Source organism: Erinaceus europaeus, chromosome 23 (genome assembly GCF_950295315.1).
Source record: "Erinaceus europaeus chromosome 23, mEriEur2.1, whole genome shotgun sequence".
Classification (NCBI taxonomy): Eukaryota; Metazoa; Chordata; class Mammalia; order Eulipotyphla; family Erinaceidae; genus Erinaceus; species Erinaceus europaeus.
Genome location: NC_080184.1, coordinates 9,775,693 through 9,795,938, shown reverse-complemented (window position 1 = coordinate 9,795,938; position 20,246 = coordinate 9,775,693). Strand labels below are relative to the sequence as shown.

Genomic DNA, 20,246 nt, shown 5'->3' with positions numbered 1-20,246 from the left:
TGATTTCAACAATGTAAAGAATTCTGGGATGCAGGGACTATTCAGGTCTTGGAACATGTTGGTGGAGGAGGACTTAGTATAGGAGTAGAGTATTAATGTGGAAAACTGAGCAATGTTACACATATACCAAATACTCTATTTTTTACTGTAGACTAAATCAATAAGCCCCAATAAAAAATGAATATGAATGTAAATATAAATAAAAATATTAATATTGCAATGTTATATGTATCAATTTCCTCTCTGCTCATCTTTTTTGGTGTGTCTGTCTCTATCCAATATATAAACAAACAAATATGATATGGATGTGAGAAGGAACATAAATATACTTGTAGATTTAAATATTAATAAAACAGTGTAATAGGTATCTCAATTTCCTCTCTGCTCCTCTACCTTTCCCTGTTGATGTTATTCTGCCTCTGGACAATAAATACACATGAGTATTATATAAATGTGAATGAGTATGAATGTCAGTATACATACAAATATTAATATGAATAAAAATATGACATTGTTACAGGTCTCTCAATTCCCTCTCTCTAGTTCACATTTCTCTTAGTGTTTCTCTACCTCTACCCAATAAATAAATATAAACATATGAATTTGAATATAATTATGGATGTGATTACAAATGTGGATATGCATGTGGATATGAATGTAACTATAACAATGAATATATATGAGTATCACTATAAAAGTAACAATGTAAACAAGTTTCCTCTCTCCTCTATCTCTCCTTTACTGCAGTGTTTCCTTACCTCTAACCAAGAAATAAAAATATGACATAAAGATGATACAAATATTAATGTAAATGTTAATATAAATAGGAATTAAACCATATTCTAAGTGTCTCAATTTCCTCTGCTCATCTACCTCACCATTCCCTCTTATTTCTTCTCCAATACATTCACTTAATTAAGATGTGAATATTAATATAAATATGGATGATATGGGTATGGATATGAATGTGAATGTGAGTAGGAAAATAAATATACAGTGGTCTCCAGGAGATGGTGCAATCGATAAAGCACTGGACTCTCAAGCATGAGGTCCTGAGTTCTATCCCTGGCAGCACATGTACCAGAGTGATGTCTGGTCCTTTCTCGCTCCTATCTTTCTCATTAATATAAATAAAATCTTTTAAAATATATATATAAATATACAGTTCCCTGTTAATTATGAAGGGGTACATTGTCAAACAGTACAGAATCACCAACAAAACACCAGAAAGAAGGGAAGAAATGGGAAAGAGTATAATCTAACGATGATGTCTCAAGACCAGCATTTTAAAGACCTTTCAGAACAGAAAGGTTTACTAGCATGTGTTATAGAAATCATTCAATCAATCAACCCACAGGCCTTGGAACACTGTCCAGCAGAGCCTGGGGAGATCCCAGTCCCTGGAGTCACCAGAGTCCCCAGGTCTCAGCCTGGCCTGACCACACAGGCTGGGGGAGGAGGGTCTGGCCATCTGGGGTGTGAAGCTATGGGTCTGGAGACTGCCAGGTACCCCAGGACACCCCAAGTAGTAGGCAAACAGATTGCAATACAGCTCATACCCCAAAGGGACCTTACTTGCTGTCCACCTGTCCTGTAACTACCTGGCACCTGCCCCCCAGAGCACTGGCCCCCAGCCAGCTGGTCAGTGGCTAGCAGTTGAGTTGCCCAGTGAGTGCACATGCTCACAGTCCCTGATGTGCATCACAGAGAGCGCTGGGGTTGCTAGGCAACAGGGACACTGTCCTTCAAGATGACCACTTGGGCAGCAGAGTAGCATGTCAGACAGGGTCAAAAGAGGTTAGGCTGCCCACCTGGGGCCAGTCGGTGGTGGCAGCAGCAGCAGTGCCAGAAGCAGAGGCAGCCCCAGCAGCCACCACAGCTGGGCACGGAGTTGGTGGTGGGAAAAAGCTGCTGTAGAGGCAACTGAGACTAGAAGAATCATAGTGTCCACAGGATCTTGACCTGTGGTGACAGCCCTGAAAATGTAAATATAATTATAATTATAAATGTCACAGTGTATCTCCATTTCCTCTCTGTTCCTCTATCTCAACATTTTCTCTTGATGTTTCTTTGCTCCTAATCAAATAAGATGTGAGTATGAATATAAATACAAATAGGACTTTATATTATGTAGATCTGAGTATCAATATGAACCTGTAAATATGAATATAAATATAGTGTTCTAAGTACCTCAATTTCCTTTTTATACCTCTATCTCACTTTTTGCTCTAGATGTTTCTATGTCTCTAAAAATATATGGATAGGAATATGGATATTATATGTATATTAATATAAACATGCTTGCTAATGTAAATTTAAATATGAATATGTGTTAAAAGTATCTCAATTTCCTCTCTGCTTCATATCTCACTTTAATCTCTCAATGTTATTCTGTCTCCAATAAATAAAAACACTATATACACTATATATATTATAAATATGATATGGGCATGAATATGAATGTACTTATAAAGATAAATAAAATGGTATCTAAATTACCTCTCCACACCTCTATCTCACCTTTCCTTCACAATTTTCTCTACCTTTAATCAATAAATAAGCATAAAAATTCAAGACTCCTCTTTAAATTCTATCTCCCCAAGTAATTTGATACTCATTATCTTCATTGTGGTCTTTTAAACTATTTTACATCTTTTTACTCTAACACTCAGCAACATCATGACACAAAAAATGGAAATTTTGTATAGAGTATATATTCATTACTGCCATTTATCATATCAAATAATTTAGGTCCATATCTTTGAGTTTCAAATTCTCTACATGAGTAGGAAGCCAGTACCTTAAACCAAGTGACAAAGACGAACTAGGAGGAGATATTTTGATTGAGTCCTTTTACAAATATAAAATATGCACATATTTGATATTGCTAGATAAAATGAGAACACATTGCTGGCAGAAATTTTTAAAATAAGAGAACACCAAAAATGTCAAGAGTAACAGAGATGAAAGTGAAAAATCAGGACAGCATTATAGAAAAGTTATGGAAGAGTGAAAGAAATCTAAGAAATAGAGAAATTATTTGACAGAAGTAGCAATGGGCAGGCAGTAGCCTGAAGAGAAAAGTCAGATGAGATGACGCAAAGTGCAGAAACCAGCTAGAAATGCGCCCAGAACTGACGCTGAAGTTATTCTCTTAACACTGAGTCTGAGCACATCGTCTTCACTTAAAGAAAGCTGTATAAGCCCCAAAGATCACATTGTATTTTTATCTCTAAGAAGAATTGCCTGACTAGCTTTTGCTCATGTCATACCTATATTTCTGGGGTCCCTTCTAGTATATGAGCCCTACAACATTGGTTGGTGAAAACAAGGTACCAGTTACTACTGACTGTCAGGTATACTAGGAGAAATGGTTAGAATAAATGGGCTTCTCAGGAAAATTCTGAAGCAAATTTCAAGAAAAGCAGTTTGACCTACCAGCAGGGGAAGCTTCATGACTGGTGCAGAGCTATAGGTATCTCTCTCTCTCTCTCTCTCTCTATATATATATATATATATATATATATATCCCCTTCCTTTGAATACCTGACTGTCCAATAAACAAATAAAGATAATTTTTAAAAATATAAAAAAAAGAAAAGTAGTTTGAACTTTTCAGTTGATCAATTTGGATCTGTATCTTTGTGTAAGAGCTACACCAGCACTCAATGCTGAGAGTCAAGATAGTGGCTGTGGGAGCCAGTCAGGTTGGCAGTAGACACACAGGCCAAATGCCTGGTAACTGTGGACTCACAAGTCATCCCTCCCTGAACTATTCATGTGATGTCTCTATGAAATGACAAATGTCACAGTCATAGTAAAACACTCAAAACTGTTGGTTTTCTCACTCTAAATTCTCTTAGTTAACTTAGAATATTAAAAACAAGAGTTCTGGTGGTTGTGTCTTTACTGCTACATTCTTTTTTGTTAATATTTTACTTATTTGTTTTGAAAAAACACAGAGAAATTGAGGGGGGAGGGAGAATAGAAATAGACACCTACAGCACTGCTTCACCAGTCATGAAGCTTTCACCCTGCAGGTAGGGACTGGAGGCTTGAACCTGGGTCCTTGTACACTGAAGTGTGTGCACTCAACCAAGTGCACCACCACCCAGTCCCCATACTTTCCTTTTTTATGGGGGCCTATTCCCAGATCACTGGAGGGCTGTGTCATGGTCCACAGCCTTTAAATCTTCACTCTAATCTACCCATGACAACAATAAAAGTAGAAAACCAAGATTCCTAATAAATACACATGCAAAAAAAAAAAATCAACAAAATCTTTAACAATTGAGGTAAACAGCAATGTAGAACATTATTGTGACCAAATGGCTGCATTCTGAGGGTGAGTGATTAAATACACACAAATCAACTAATGACAATATGTCACATTTAGAAAGTGAAATATAAAAACCCCATTATCACTTAGCATACAGAAAGTAAGCATCTGACAAGACAGAACAAGCATTCATGATTAAAATTGCCAACAATAACAAGACAGAAGGAATCTATCAGGGGCTTGGTGGTGGCACACATAGTTAATTGCCTGTGTTAACACACACAAAGACTCGGGTTCAAGTCCCCTGCAGGGAGAAAGCTTCACTAGCAATGAAGTAATGCTGAGTGTCTTAGTCTGTCTCCCTCTCTCTTTTCCCTCTCAATTTCTCTGTCCTTTCCTTGACTTCAGAGTACACTAAAAAGCTATAGTCAAACTGTGATACTGTAATAAAACATCCAAATCAATGGAATAGGGCTGGGGTAAGTAGCATAATGGTTATGCAAAGAGGCTCTCATGCCTGAAGGTCTAAGTACCAGGTTCAATCCCCTACACCACCATAAGCCAGAGGTGAGCAGCACTCTGGTAAGAAAAAAAAAAAAAATCAATAAAATAGAAATGAGAATCCAGGAGCCCGGTGCTGAGCGCATACATGACAAAGCTTACAGAAACAGGTTCAAGTTCCCAGTCGCCACCTGCAGGGTGAAATCTTCACAAGTGGTGAAGCAGTGTTACAGGTGTCTGTCTCTCTCCCCCTTCATTCTAGGCGATGCTCAGGCAGCAGAAGGCCATGCGCTGGGTGGTCTCCCAGCATCTCTTCTGAGTCTCAATTTGAATTTCAAACAGTCCAGGAGCTGGCAGACTGCAGGTATGAGAGACGCTGCCAGAGGCAGAGAGGGGGATGGGAAGAAGAAAGAGGAGGAGGAGGAGGAGAGAAATAAAGGGAGAATGAAGGCAGAGGGGGAGGGAGGAGGTAGGATGCCATCTTTCTGCACTGAACAGACACGGAGGGTCCCGCCGCGTGAAATGCGCGGGCTGCAGAGGGGCGACCCCTGAAGGAGCCGCTCGAATGCGGGTTTCGGACACAGAGTGAAGGGAGAGGCCGCCGAGCCAATGAGCCACATGGGGGGGTGGGGGGGTCCCGGGTGCGGGGCTGGGGCGCAGCGGCCTCCGCGGACACGGCGCCGGGTGGCGGTGCGGGGACAGACGCCCGCAGACCCCGCGGCTCGCGGCCTCTCCGCGTCGTAACCCGCCGCGCCCCGTGTAGACGCGGCTCCACGTCTCCGCAGCTCAGAGCCCGGCGCGGCCGCAGCCCGGGCGGGTCCCGGGAGCGGCGGCCCCGGGTCCGAGGCCCCGAGGAGACTCGCTCCCCGCCCCGCCCGGCTCTCGGAGACAGAGAAGAGGAGGCAGCCGCGGTGCGCTCGGCCGGGTGCGGGGAGCCCAGCCGCCCGCCGCCTCCGCAGAGCGCCCGCCGCCATCGCCATCTCACCTCCGAGCAGGGCTCCCGGGCGAGTCTGCGGGGCTCCCTGGACCTGCGCCTCTCAGCTCAGCTCTGCGCCTGGGGCCGCGGCCGAAGCCTGACACTCCGTCTCTCTCCTGCTCCTCCTAGTCGCCGCAGCGGCACCCCGAGCTCCGACCGAGCGATCTCTGCCTCCCGCAGTTCAAAACAACCCGCGCGCGAGTCTCCAGGGCGACTGCGCAGCTCCGGGGCCAGTGACTGCGCATGAGCGCGCGCGCGGGGGGGGGGGGGGGGGGGGGAGTGGTGTCAACCTGGCCCGTGACGCCCAGTGCGCCTGCGTGAGGAAGGCATCCCTTTAAAAAAATATTTGATTTATGTTATTGATTTATTTATGTACCATTTATTTCTTTCCTTTTTGTTGCCCTTGTGTTATTGTTGTAATTATCGTTGTTGTTGTTGATGCCATTGTTGGATAGGACAGAGAGAAATGGAGAGAGGAGGGAGGGGAAGACAAAGAGGGGGAGAGAAAGACAGACACCTGCAGACCTGCTTCACCACTTGTGAAGCGACCCCCCTCCCCCCGCAGGTGGGGAGTCACTGGGTGCTCGAACCAGGATCCTTATGGTCCTTACGCCTGGCTTAACCCGCTGCGCTACCGCCCGACTCCCAAGAGTCTTTTTTTTTTTTTGTTTTTTAACTATGATACACCGTACCCAGTCCCAATTTCACCTGGTGTTTTCCCTTTCCTCTCATGTTGTTTGGTTTCCACCCAGAGTGAGATCCTACAGTATATGTTCTCTTTCTGGGTTATCTCATATAACATGATTGTTTCAAGTGCCATCCAAGATGAGGCAAAGAAGGTGCTTCCGTCACTTTTCACTGTTGAGGAATGCATATATTATTATATTGTGTATATATGCCACAAGATTCTTTTTCAATATAAATTTTATTTATGATCTAATTTTTATTAACAAGATACCAGGAGTACAATTTCACACAGTTCCCACCACCAGAGTTTCATGTCCCATTCCCATCTATTGTTTACTTAGCTATTGTTTATCCCTCTCTGGGATTATGAAACAAATTCTTTATGTGGTGCAGAAGACAGAGGGGCTGGTTTCTGTAATTGCTTCTCCACTGAACATGGACTTTGGGAGGTCAATCCATACTCAAAACCTGTTTCTATCTTTCTCTAGTGGACCAGGGCTCTGGCAAGATGAGACTCTGGGAAATACATACACATTGGTGAGGTCATTTGCCCTGGGATGTCAGAATGGCATCATAATAGCATCAGCAACTTTGTGGCTGAAAGGAAGTGAGATATAAAGCAAACTGTTCAATAAACAGGAATCCAAAGATAGGAATAGAGTAAATAAAACTAGGGGGTCTTTGTGTGGGAAGAAGTTAGAAAGACTATTATAGCTATGTTCCTAGGGGCCCATGACTTTAGTAATTTTTGTCTGACCCTCATAGCTAACAAGCAGGTGTAGTAAAAGTGTTGTCTGGGAAGCTGGTGTCAGACTTGATAATAGGACTAGAAAGCTGGATTAGGGCAGAGTGTAGCTCCCAATTATGAGGAAAGTATATAAATGCTGTTACCTGGTAACCCATCAATCTGACCTATATCCTATGTCTATTCATATTTAGCACAGGAGCCTGTGTAACCTCTAAATCCCTGTCAATCTGAGCTCACAGTCTATGGTCACATCTAGGAGCATTCTAGGCTTCATTCATTTCAGGACCCATATTCCTCAAATGGCAGAGCAAGATGACTCAGCATAAAACCCATTTATTTTTAAATTTTTTTAGTATTTATTTATTTATTCCCTCTTGTTGCCCTTGCTATTTTATTTTTGTAGTTATTACTATTGTTGTTGGATAGAGCAGAGAGAAATGGAAGAGAGGAGGGGAAGACACAGAGGGGGAGAGAAAAATAACCTGCAGACCTGCTTCATCACCTGTGAAGTGACTCCCCTGCAGGTGGGGAACTGGGGGCTTAAACCGGATCCATACACTGGTCCTCGCGCTTAACCCCTTGTGTTACCACCGGACTCCCCTATAAAACCTATTTCTACATGTTCTGTCAGCCTTGGCTACAGGTCACCTTGCTCTGCATTTGAGGATGTGACTTCACAATGAAGCAGGTAAATGGATCACTCCACACGGACTCTGGCTATGCTAAGGCAGCCTCCTCTATACACACACACACTGACTTTCGGAGAAGTATCTTACTCCCCATCCATCATCCTGCATGGGCAGACCTGTGTCTGCAGTCAGCAAACACATGCTGCCCACACTCACAGCTCGAGGGACTGAGCCTTGGTTGTGACTCCCAGTCCTGGAGCAGGTGTTGACCCTCTGCCCTTGGGGGGGGGGGGTTGGGTTTCCGTCCTCCCCTCTCCAATCTCACTATGTGGGATCCGGGTCCACCCTGGAAGCCCTGGAGCTCTTCCTGCCTCTGCACTGTCCCCTGGGTGCAGGGCTGTTGGCTCCAGCTAGTCCACAACTCAGGGAAGTGAGTGAGTGAGCTGACCCTCAAGGTGCAACACTGCACTCCCTTGGGTGACATGTTTGCAGTCCTGCTTACCCCCAGGGCTACAGGGATGTCCTCCCTTTTAGTAGGAAATCCCTTGGGTTTTTACATTATTTACCTCATTTTATCAGGAACAGGCTGAGTGTCAGCACTCACTGGTGCCCACCTACATCTTCCCCCTGTTCAAACATGATTATGGAAGGGCTTGCCCCCCCTTCGCAGATCCTGTGGTGTGTGTGTGTGTGTGGTGGGAGGGTTTCAGAGGAGCCGGGCACTCAACTCCAGGTGCATCCTGAAGCAGCAGTCTGGTAGTGCTGTATGACTTGTGTCACATATGCAGTGACCTCAGAAATACAGAGACTTATGAATGTACAATAAAGCACGTACTGACTATATATATCAAAACTTTTGGGAGTCGGGCGGTAGCTCAATGGGTTCCTTCTTTAAGGATCCCGGTTCTAGCCCCCGGCTCCCCACCTGCAAGGGAATCGCTTCACAGGGGGTGATGCAGGTCTGCAGGTGTCTATGTTTTTCTCCCCCTCTCTGTGTTCCCCTCCTCTCTCCATTTCTCTCTGTCCTATCCAACAACAACAATAATAACTACAATAATAAAACAACAAGGGCAAGAAAAGGGAATAAATAAATATTTTTTTTTAAATTCTCAGCTGGGGGTCAGGCGGTGGCGCAGTGGGTTAAGTGCATGTGGCGCAAAGCGCAGGGACCAGCGTAAGGATCCCGGTTCGAGCCCCTGGCTCCCCACCTGCAGGGGAGTCGCTTCATAGGTGGTGAAGCAGGTCTGCAGGTGTCTATCTTTCTCTCCCGCTCTCTGTCTTCCCCTCCTCTCTCCATTTCTCTCTGTCCTATCCAACAACGAATTGCGTCAACAAGGGCAATAATAATAACCACAACGAAGCTACAACAAGGGCAACAAAAGGGGGAAAAAATGGCCTCCAGGAGCGGTGGATTCATGGTGCAGGCACCGAGCCCAGCAATAACCCTGGAGGAGGAAAAAAAAAAATTCTCAGCCACTCTGTTGGACACCTTCTAAGTTGTTTCCAGGTTTTGAATATATGGAATGGTGCTGCCTATGACCCAGGAAGGTCTCATGGAAGGACTGAGGGCAGAGGCCAGTTGCCCCATGTTCCCAGATTTCCTGAAAGACCTGGTGACCGTTGGACTGCTATGCCTGGCATGACCTGATGGACATCCTCCCCTGTCCCATCTGCCAGCAGCATCATTGTGCCTGTTACGCCTGGAGTTTTAGGTCTCATTCCCGCAGAGAGGAGGCCAGAGTCACATGCAAAAACAAGAGCCTTTATTGAAACAAGCTTAACCCTGGGCTATAAGCATTTTCCCAATAGTGACTTGTGAGCCCTGAAAAGACGCAGACAGATTATTTTTATCCACATCAGGAGGAGGGGGGGAGTTGGGGGGGTCACTTAAAGTTCAGATCGTTCAAGTCAGGATCCAAAGTCTGTTCACTGCATTTGATGGCTATTAGTGCACTTGGTCGATTCCAAATTATATTCCTCCATGAGGATAATTTCTGGAACCATCCGTTCCACGGCTGCCAGTTCTTAGCAACATCGCCCCGCCAGATATTCGTCGGGATGCGGCATCATCTAAGTTCATTTCCCACGTCTACGCTCGACCGGACCTGCCAATATACGCGGATATCTTCGCCCACCCTGTCCAACGCTTGACGTCTCGTCACCCAATCTGGTCCCCTACGCCTACACTGAACTTCTCTGTTCCAGTCTCTTGGAAACAGAGCTGGCAGTCAGCTGAGGTCAAGAACAAACACCTCATCACAGACCCCTGCGAGCGTCAACCCGCTTTGACCTAGCACGTTATGATCGGGCCCTCCTCAATCGCCATCGAACAGGCCATGGCCGGTGCGCCGCTATGTTCCATCGCTGGGGAGCCAGAGACGACCCGAACTGCCCCTGCGGCTCCAGACAGACTAGGACCCACATAGTCAACGACTGCCACCTCTCCAGATTCAAAGGAGGTCTCGAAACTTTACATCAGGCTCAACCTGACGCTGTTGACTGGCTACGGAAGAAGGGCAAACGCTAGAAAAAGAAGTGCACTTGCCTACTTTAGTCTGGGACCTCCCTCTGTCCTGCCACTTCACCAGTCATCACCCTTCATTTTGATTTTTTTAAGTTTATTTTCTTCCAAGTCATTTTATGGTGGTGGGATAATGATTCACAATATAGCTATTGACACCTGAGTAGTTTCTCATCTCCCTGTGAAAACCTCTGTCCTGCTCCGTCCGATGTCTCCTTTGAGGCTGGAATTGACTTGTGTGAGGCCCTGGGTCCCCAGTGTTGTGCTGGGACAGGACAGAGACTTTGGTGAGCATATGTCTGACTGTGTCACAGTGCGGAAATACACTTTGAAGGACTGAATGATCTTGTGGGTTTGCATGACTGCCTGTGCCTGGGTCTTCATAAGGTTTTTTTAAAAATCTTTTTTGTTGTTGTTGTTGTTGTTATTAAAGATGGTTTGCTCGAATATGGATGTTTCCTCGCATGTCAGTCTGTAAACATCCTGAAAGAACAGAACTCTTGGCTGTGCTCTGGGGTTCTGGTTTGTGGTGGGAGACTAGACAGCCACATTATGACCTGGTCAGCAACTGCCTCCCTAGATCACATGTGGGAACAACGAGGACCGAGTTATTTCTGCTGGAGCTTTGATTTCTGATTTGTTCAAGCCACAGGGCTTAGCTCATTATGACCCAGAACTTGGTGTGGGCTTCATGAATAGGGGTGGCATACTTTTTCCCTCCATGGGCAGCATCTCCCTTGAGTCTTTCAGAGCCTTCTCAAGCCTGCTTCACACCCCGGAGAGTTGTGGAGAATTCTCAGATCACTGTTCCTCTTGTAGCTGGTGGCTTGTGATAGGAAGTGAGCCTGCATGGCCTTTCAGCTTCTTGTCTGAATTTGTGAGGACAGAGTAATCACTGCAGGCACCTTTGTGGAAGGAAAGGATGGGTCGGCTCACCTCCCTTGGGGAAGCCTTTCTCTCCTGGCTTCCTTGCCAGGATTTCTCCTCCACCATGGTCTCCGGCTCCTCCTCCTCTTTTTTTCTCTGCTACCTCCTCTTCTTCTCTCTTCTTTTTCCCCTTTCCTTTTTTCCTTCTCTTCCTCTACTACCTCCTCCTCTCTCTTTTCTTCCTCCTCTTATTTCTCCCTCTCTTCTTTCTTCAGCAACAAAGGCAATCTTTATACTAGCAGGAACTATAACAGAGTTCTGAGTATTTCTCTTGGAATTGTGGCACTAGAGTTGATTTCCCTTTAGGTTTTTTTTTTTTTTCCTTTAGTATTTCCCTAAAAATTTTGTAATAAATTATTTTACTTTCCTAAAGGAAAGTCTGGATTTTTTTTTTTAAAGGAGAACTTCCTTCAACTGTTTTGAGTATAAAAAGTATACACACATTCGGTACAGCTATGTATAGATGCAGTCATAGAGCCCTTGGGGCTCTATGTTTGCTTATTTTATGACATTATTTTAGAAAAAAAAATCTCCTTGACTTCCTAAAAGTTAAAAAAAAAATCAGGACTCAAGAGATGGGGGTTATGAAGTCCATCCCTTTGCCATGTCCTTCCTGAAAATCATGTTGTGATGTGCCCAAACTGAAGTCATTCTAATGGTAGGATGCTGGTTTTTATTTTAGTTATTTTAAAAATTTCTTTATTGGGGGAATTAATGGTTTCCAGTCAACAGTAAAAAATAATAAATAGTTTGTACATGTGTAACATTTCTCAGTTTTCCACATAGCAATTCAACCCCCACTAGCTCCTCCTCTGTGGTTTTTATTTTATTATTTATTGTTTTTTATTTTTGGCCTCCAGGCTTATCATTGGGGCTTGGTGCCTGCACTACGAACCCACTGCTCCTGGAGGGCATTTTACCCACTTCTGTTGCCCTTGTTGTTGTTGTTATCATTGCTATTGTTGTTGCTGGATAGGACAGAGAGAAATGGAGAGAGGAGGGAAGACAGAGAAGGGGAGAGAAAGATAAACACCTGCAGACCTGCTTCACCACCAGTAAAGCGTCCCCTGCCCTGCAAGCAAGGATCTGGGGGCTCGAACTGGGATCCTTGAGCTGGTCCTTGCACTTCACACCATGTGCATTTAACCCACTGTGCCACACCCAGCCCCTGGTTTTTATTTTTTAAGTCAAGGAGATGGAGATAGGGGAAGACAGAATGACAGTGTGTTAATTCAAGGCAAGCGAGCATACTTGAGGCTCCAACAGACTGTCTTGTATCCTATAGACAAATACCTATATCCTATAGACAAATACCCTATGGTCTCACTTTGGGGTGCCCTGACCCCACCCTTACCTCTCTGTTTCCCTCCCTGCATCCTTCCCAGAGGGGGAAAAAAATCATGGTTGGTCCTTGCAGACTAAGTCCTCCCATCTAGTCTAGTCACTTTCTCTTAGGAACTCTGAGCTGGTGGGGCTGATGTCCTCTGCTCACAAAAAGGCCTTTGCAGCATGAGGTCACTGCGGTCAGATGCCACGCAGGACTGTGTTGCCTCCCAGGCTCCATCTCTTGAAGAGCCAGAGGTAATGGCAGGGCCAGGAAGTCCTCTTTTTGGATGGTAAGAGACATCTAGGGCAGACACTTTTTTCACTGGCAGCAAGTAGTGACAAGGAGTTAGCTGGCAGCCCTGCTTCATGCACTGACACAGTAACCAGCTTATAGGATGCCTGAGCTTCTGACAGACCCGGTCCCAAAGCTGGACTTTGGGAGAGACAGAAGCGAGCATTTAAATCAACAGCCTGGCCCCGCATTGCCCCTGGGGTAGCAGTGGGGTACAGTGCAGCAAGTGCTGCCCAGCTCTTCCGACTCGGAACAGCTAGCCTTGCCTCTTATCTGCTGCTGACTATTCCTGGTAGATATGCAGTCTTTCAAGGTTTAGCATGTGTCAGGCCTGGGCGAGTGAGGGCCCAGGTTCTACAGATGGCCTTTCAAAACTGTGTTCCTCCTTCCAGGGGAGAGGATGGGATATGGCACGCTGGTGGTTAAGAATTGTAGGAATCGTACCCTTTTTGTCCCACAGTCTTGTCGATCATTATTAAATCACCAATAATGAATTTTTTAAAAAGTTGAAAAATAAGAAAACACAAAGGAGAACTTGGGCTGGGTTTGGTGTACTTCACCAGAGTAAAGGTCTCTGGGTAGGGGGTTCAAGTCCTGGAACATGATGGCAGAGGAGGACCTAGAGGGGGTTGAATTATTATGTCAAAAACTGAGAAATGTTATACATGTACAAACTACTGTATTTTATTGTTGACTATAAACCATTAATTCCCCTTAAAAAAGGGAGAGAGAGAGAGAATGAGAAATAGAAATGGGGCCAGTTGGTGGTGTACCCAACAGAGTGAAAACCAAAAACAAATAAACAAAATAAAAACCCGTGTTGCTCTCTGTTTAGCCAAGGGATGGGGTGGGGGTAGTGGTCATCAAGGTGCCATGTTTAGAGCTTGGGGGACTATGAATTTACTCTGTGCCAGGACTGCTGAATTTTTCCAAAAAAATATTTATTTATTTATTCTCTTTTGTTGCCCTTGTTTTATTGCTGTAGTTATTATTGTTGTTATTGATGTCATCATTGTTGGATAGGACAGGGAGAGATGGAGAGAGGAGGGGAAGACAGAGAGGGGGAGAGAAATATAGACACCTGCAGACTTGCTTCACCGCCTGTGAAGTGACTCCCTTGCAGGTGAGGGGCCGGGGGCTTGAACTGGGATCCGTAAGCTGGTCTTGCAGATTAACCACGTGTGCTTAATCCGCTGCACTACCACCCAAATTCCAAATTTTTTTTTATTTATTCCCTTTTGTTGCCCTTGTTGTTTTATTGTAGTTATTATTGTTGTTGTCGTTGGATAGGACAGAGAGAAATGGAGAGAGGGAGGGGAAGACAGAGAGGAGGAGAGAAAGACAGACACCTACAGACCTGCTTCACCACCTGTGAAGTCACTCCCTTGCAAGTGGGGAGCCGGGGTTCGAACTGGGATCCTTATGCTGGTCCTTGTGCTTTGTGCCACCTGCGCTTAGCCCGCTGCACTACAGCCTGACTCCCCCGAATTTTTTTTTTTATTATACATTATTTTTTTCCTCCAGGGTTATTGCTGGGCTCGGTGCCTGCACCATGAATCCACCACTCCTGAAGGCCATTTTTTCCCCCTTTTTGTTGCCCTTGTTGTTGTAGCCTCGTTGTGGTTATTATTATTGCCATTGTTGATGTTGTTGATTGTTGGACAGGACAGAGAGAAATGGAGAGAGGAGGGGAAGACAGAGAGGGGGAGAGAAAGATAGACACCTGCAGACCTGCTTCACTGCCTGTGAAGTGACTCCCCTGCAGGTGGGGAGCCGGGGGTTCTAACTGGGATCCTTACACAGGTCCCTGCGCTTTGCACCACATGCACTCAACCCACTGCGCCACCGCCTGACCCCCCAGATTTTTTTTTTGTACAACTTTATGCAAAGCTGATAAGAATCAGGAGCAACCTCCTTGCAGGAGAGGGGACTCTGACAGCAGAATGAAAAGGAAACAACTGAGGAGTGGGGGGGGGGGGGGCTCTGTGCAATACGTTGGGGACTTGGGGGGCTAGGGGTCCATGCAGGGTGGGTTTCTCCTTCATCTGCTAGAAACTTGCACATTGCTGCTCTGCAGGTTCAATCCCCAGCACTACTATAAGCCAGAGCTGTGCAATGTTCTGGTCTGTGTCTCCTCTCTCTCTCTCTCTCTTTCATTAGGATGAATGAAAAACATAAAGAAACATACTTATTTTAAAGAAGTAACTCAGCAGCTATTTAAATTAGCTAAAGCTTAAGGAACACTGCCCCTCCACTCTGCTTTGCCATTCTCTCTCCCCCTTGGAATTTCCTTGTATTAAGTTTGTGGGTGCAGAACCTCGTCTCTGGGAATCTGCCTTGGGACCTTTTTTCCTGTATACAGGAGCTATCAACACCAAAACATGAGCCAGCTAAGACAGACCTAGGTTGCCACGTGGCCTCAGGCAAGTCCATAAACCCTGGCATTTCAGTCTATGAGAAGGAGATAATTAACACCCCTCTCAGAAGACTGAGAGAATAGATTCAAAACATTTGCACCCGTACCTTGCACAGACAGACATTCAAAACTAGCAGCTCCTGCCCCCACTCTCAGGGGAGTGACCCACTTTCAGAATGAGTGACACTCTGCCCGGCTTCCTGAAAATTCTCTCAGTGGGCCCCTGAGTCTTTATTTCTCTGCAGAAGGCAGCTAGGTCTCCGTTTTCCACTAAGTTGAGTCTCCCTTGCTGGCCCGCACCCCAGTACTTCTTGCTCACAAGGAGCCCAGCCTCCCCCATCATCCCCTTCCCTTTCCTTCCACCCACAGTTGTCCTCTTCTTCACCCCCTCTGGTGAGCAGGATGGTCGTGAGGGGGGGGTGGGCTCTCTGGGTTGTTGATGGCAGCCCTTTGGGCATTCCTGCCCTAATCTCTTCAGGAGTTCCTAGGAGATGTCTGTTTATGGCCGACACTTCATCTTTATCTTCAGCATGAGAGAAGAGAGGGGCTATTTTTAAAGATCTGTGATTGGTGTGGCGGTACCATGCAGCCCAGGTTGCCTCCAAGTTGCATTCTTCTTCTCCTCCTCCTTCTTCTTTTTAATCTTTATTTATTTATTGGCTAGAGACAGCCAGAAATCAAGAGGAAAAGGGGCAATAGAGAAGGGAGAGAGACAGAAACATATACAACACCGCTTCACCACTCGCAAAGCTTTCCCCTCGCAGGTGGGGATCAGGGCTTCTAACTCAGGTCCTGGGTCCCTGCACATTGCCACATGTGCGCTCAACCAGGTGCGCCACCGCCCAGTGCCCCACCAAGTCTCATTCATCACCGCGCTTGGGCTCCAGCTCACTTTGCAATGAATTCTTCAGAGCCAGACCGAGAAACCTCACATGCCCTGATCTGAAATCAGCACTCAAACCTGGTAGGCAGGCAGTTGCAGTCTCTTACAAAGGCAGGTCAGGGAAGCCAAAGCAACCAGCTGGCTGTCACTTTGTGACCCGAGACAGACAGCTGGTGTGAACAAGAGTGCATTTCTGTGCCCAGCGCCCAGCAGCTTTCCCCCCTCACTTCTGCGCCTGCCTCCTTTCTGCACACTCCCTGCCCCTGGCTGCGGGATCAACAGTATTTCATTCCCCTTTGGACTTAAGTGCAGATCAAGGTGAGGGGAGTAGAACTAAGGTAGTTTTCAGATGCTGCTGACCTGGGGTCGGAGGTGGGAGCATCGAGTCACAGAAGGTGGGCTGTCAGATTAGAAGGGTCACATGTGTGTCCCCTTGTTTTTTTCCTTCCTTTCCCCCTCCAAGGTTATTGCTGGGGCTTAACAAATCCACAGCTCCTGGAGGTCATTTTTTTCCCATTTTGTTGCCCTTGTTGTTGTAGTTATTATTATTGTTGTCATTGCTGCTGTTGTTGTTGGATAGGACAGAAAGAAATGGAGAGAGGAGGGGAACACAGAGAAGGGGAGAGAAAGACAGACACCTGCAGACCTGCTTCACCGCTTGTGAAGCGACTCCCCTGCAGGTGGGGAGCCAGGGGCTCGAACTGGGATCCTTAAGCCGGTCTTTGTGCTTCGTGCCATGTGTGCTTAAGTTGCTGTGCTACCACCCAACTTCCTAATTTTTAAAATTATCTTTATTGGATAGAGACAGCCAGAAACCAAGAGGGTAGGAGGAGACAGAGAAGGAGAGAGACAGAGAGACACCTGCAGCCCTGCTTCACGATTTGCAAAGCTTTCCCCCTGGAGGGGGGGCCGGAGGCTCGAACTTGAGTCCTTTTATACTGTAATATGTGTGTTTAACCAGGTGTGCCACCTCTCCTTGTTTTCTGTGGAGAAACTGAGGCTCAGGCCTTCTTAATCCTGAGCATTTGGGTTCAAGGGTTTTCCGTCCACACTGCAGTCAGGTCTGTTCGCTAGCTACGGCTTCTGCCAGGCTGTTGTCCAGTCACACGTAGCCTTCCTTGCCAGGTCTCTGACTTCGAGATGGATGCACAGTCCCTGGTCCAAGATCTTCTTTCCAAATTACCTCCCTCAGAGAGAACCTTGGGGCTAAAACTCCCACCTTTGTTGGCAGCCCTGTTCTCCAGAGGGCCTTTGTTGAAAACAGAGTCTAGCTGGGAAGGGCTGTGCTAATAAAGATTATTTTATTTTATTTTATTTTTTTTTAAAAAAGACACATTTATTCAGTGTCATGATCAGACTATTACATTTAGCAATCAACAGCATGGGTGCAAAAAAAAAAGTCTACATTAAAACCCTTTGTTGGAATGCTTTACACTTTCCACAAAACAGAAACTAAAATAACCTGTTATACAATTAGTCACAAATACAGTCCTCCAATGTTTGTTTTTTTTTTTGCCCATACACAAGAGTATTGTCTAACACAAGTCTTCTTTGTAGCAGCTAGGCCCTGCCACCACTGTGCTTGGCTGAGTTCACAAATCTGTTGTAACCTGTAGCTTCCCTGTCACTTCTCTGGCTCTCCTCTCCTGCTAAGCTTTGTTTCCTGGCAATTAAAACCTTCTGCCGCTGCCATAGCTACTGCTGCTGCTGGAGCCACCATATCCACCTTGGTTTCGTGGTTTGGCGAAGTACTGGCCACCACCACCATAGGGGCCAGAGCTTCGGCCTCCAAAGTTTCCTCCTTTCATAGGTCCAAAATTGGAGGACTGGTTATTGTAATTGCCAAAATCATTGTAGCTTCCGCCACCTCCAAAATTGCTTCCATCATTGCCAAATCCATTGTAGCCATCCCCACTGCCACCATATCCGCCACCACCTCGGCTGCCACCGAAGCCACCTCGACCACTGAAGTTTCCTCCTCGGCCGAAGTTGTCATTGCCACCAAAGCTACCTCCACGGCCACCACCAAAGTTTCCAGAACCACTTCGTCCTCTTTGGCTGGATGAGGCACTAGCCATCTCTTGCTTTGATAAGGCTTTCCTCACTTCACAGTTGTGGCCATTCACGGTATGGTATTTCTGAATGACAATCTTGTTGACAGAGTCATGGTCATCAAAGGTTACAAAAGCAAAGCCTCTCTTTTTGCCACTGCCCCGATCAGTCACGATTTCAATAACTTCAATTTTCCCATACTGTTCAAAATAATCTCTTAGGTGGTGTTCTTCAGTGTCTTCTTTAATGCCACCAACAAAAATCTTTTTCACAGTTAAATGGTCACCAGGTCGTTGAGAATCTTCTCTAGAGACAGCTCTCTTTGGTTCCACAACTCTCCCATCCACCTTGTGTGGCCTTGCATTCATGGCAGCATCCACCTCCTCCACGGTGGCGTAGGTGACAAAACCGAAACCTCTGGAGCGCTTGGTGTTTGGGTCTCTCATAACCACGCAGTCTGTGAGAGTTCCCCATTGCTCAAAATGGCTTCTCAGACTCTCATCTGTTGTTTCAAAGCTCAAGCCTCCGATGAAGAGCTTCCGCAGCTGTTCTGGCTCCTTGGGAGACTCAGATTTCGACATGGTGGCAACTGAAGGAGACAAGCTCACGATGCTCACTCGGCGACGTCCACAGGCAGAAAGCATAAAGATTAATTTAACTCTGATTTGCTGTCCGCAGTGAGCTGAACCTTGAGGGAATGAGGGATGAGTCAGCACTGAAAATAGGGTGCCGTCAGGGCCCAGAGGGACTCCCATGCCCAGGGCCCCGGAGCTGACAGTACACAGCTGCTGTGCTATGCTGGAGCCCTCTGCAGTGTGTGGAGACAGGTGTGTTAGAGAAATTCACAGATGCCTGCACCGCAGAACAGAATGGGGGTAGGTGTTGGTTGGGCAGTAGTGCAGCAGGTTAAGCAAACATAGTATGAAGCACAAGGACCCACACAAGGATCCGGGTTCAAGTCCTGCTCTCTACCTACAGGGGGTCACTTCACAATGAAGCAGGTCTGCGGGTGTCTGTTTTTCTCTTCCTTTCTGTCTCCCCCTCCTCTCTTGATTTCTCTCTGTCCTATCTGATAAAAAGAAAAGAAAAAAAAAGTCCACCAGGAGCAATGGATTTATAGTGCCAGGGCACCAAGCCCCAGGGATAACCCTGGAGGAAACAAACAAACAAGAAATACAGACTAGAATCTGGAATGTGCTTTGGTTGGAGAGCGGCACTGTGTGCAACAAGCAGGGGAGGCTTTCTGGAGGAGGCGGTGCCTGGTCCTGGAGCTGCATCCTGGAAGACAGGCAGGCTGCACAGTCAGGTGTGGAACACAGACCTGGGGAAGAGGACAGGCCTGGGTGCTGCTTGGTGGGAATGTGGAAGCAAGACTGGAATCAGACCAATGTTAAGTGCCAGGGTGGGAGTGGGGGCAGGGGGCGGGCCCTGGCCTAGGGGGCAGTGGGAGGTCACCAGGGAGTGATGGTCAGATCAGCTTAGGCCTGGGGAGATGGGAGGGGGAGGTCTGTTAGGAGGCCTGCCTGCTCTGGCCTCTGTGTGCTTGGTGCTTGGCTAAGTCTCAGTGTTCTGGTTTTTGCCCCTCCACCCGACCCCACCTCAGCTTTCTTTCTGTGGAAAGGGCATCTGTTGAGGCAGCCCTGCTCAGTTTGCAAGAAGGGCCGTTCATTTCGGATCTTCTCAGTTAGCTCTGAGAATATGGGGCACTACTCCCTTTATGTGTCGCCCCCACCCCCGCCCCCCTGCAGTGTGCCTGCTTCAAACTTGGCAGCTCCGTCCTGGGCCAGAATGGAAGCTGCTCACTTTTCACCAGTCACTGCAGGCCCATCCCTGCATGCTGCTCACTCCTCTCCTCAAGGTCGGTCTGGGGAGCAGGGGCAGAGGCAGGAGTGGGGAGCCCGCATGTGGATGGGGCAGGAGCCCAGGTAGCCTGTGTCAGACCTTCCTGCCTGCAGCTCTGGGGTTCTGTGCACATGCAGGCTGGGGGCTGGGCTGGACGCTGGCAGGTA

General features: G+C 46.6%; 3 protein-coding genes, 1 long non-coding RNA gene and 1 pseudogene across 5 annotated transcripts in view; 3 read left to right on the top strand and 2 right to left on the bottom strand.

The window, feature by feature from the left end:
• Positions 1-20,246, top strand: part of LOC107523312 (zinc finger protein 14-like) — a 517,712-nt gene that overhangs the window by 168,170 nt on the left and 329,296 nt on the right. The window lies entirely within an intron of this gene.
• Positions 1-20,246, top strand: part of LOC132535619 (zinc finger protein 345-like) — a 145,440-nt pseudogene that overhangs the window by 52,943 nt on the left and 72,251 nt on the right.
• LOC107523314 (zinc finger protein 14-like) overlaps positions 1-20,246 on the bottom strand; it is a 91,629-nt gene that overhangs the window by 28,145 nt on the left and 43,238 nt on the right. The gene's annotated exons all lie outside the window — the stretch shown is intronic.
• LOC132535542 (uncharacterized) overlaps positions 1,762-20,246 on the top strand; it is a 61,906-nt gene continuing 43,421 nt past the window's right edge. The window contains exon 1 of the long non-coding RNA XR_009547321.1: positions 1,762-1,984. This is a non-coding gene — a long non-coding RNA (uncharacterized LOC132535542). The remainder of the gene's footprint in view (positions 1,985-20,246) is intronic.
• Positions 17,685-18,875, bottom strand: LOC103125122 (heterogeneous nuclear ribonucleoprotein A1-like). Its single transcript, XM_007535891.3, is given in 2 exon segments — positions 17,685-17,874; positions 17,877-18,875. Coding segments are annotated over 2 exon segments (1,071 nt in total). The 5' UTR covers positions 18,819-18,875; the 3' UTR covers positions 17,685-17,745.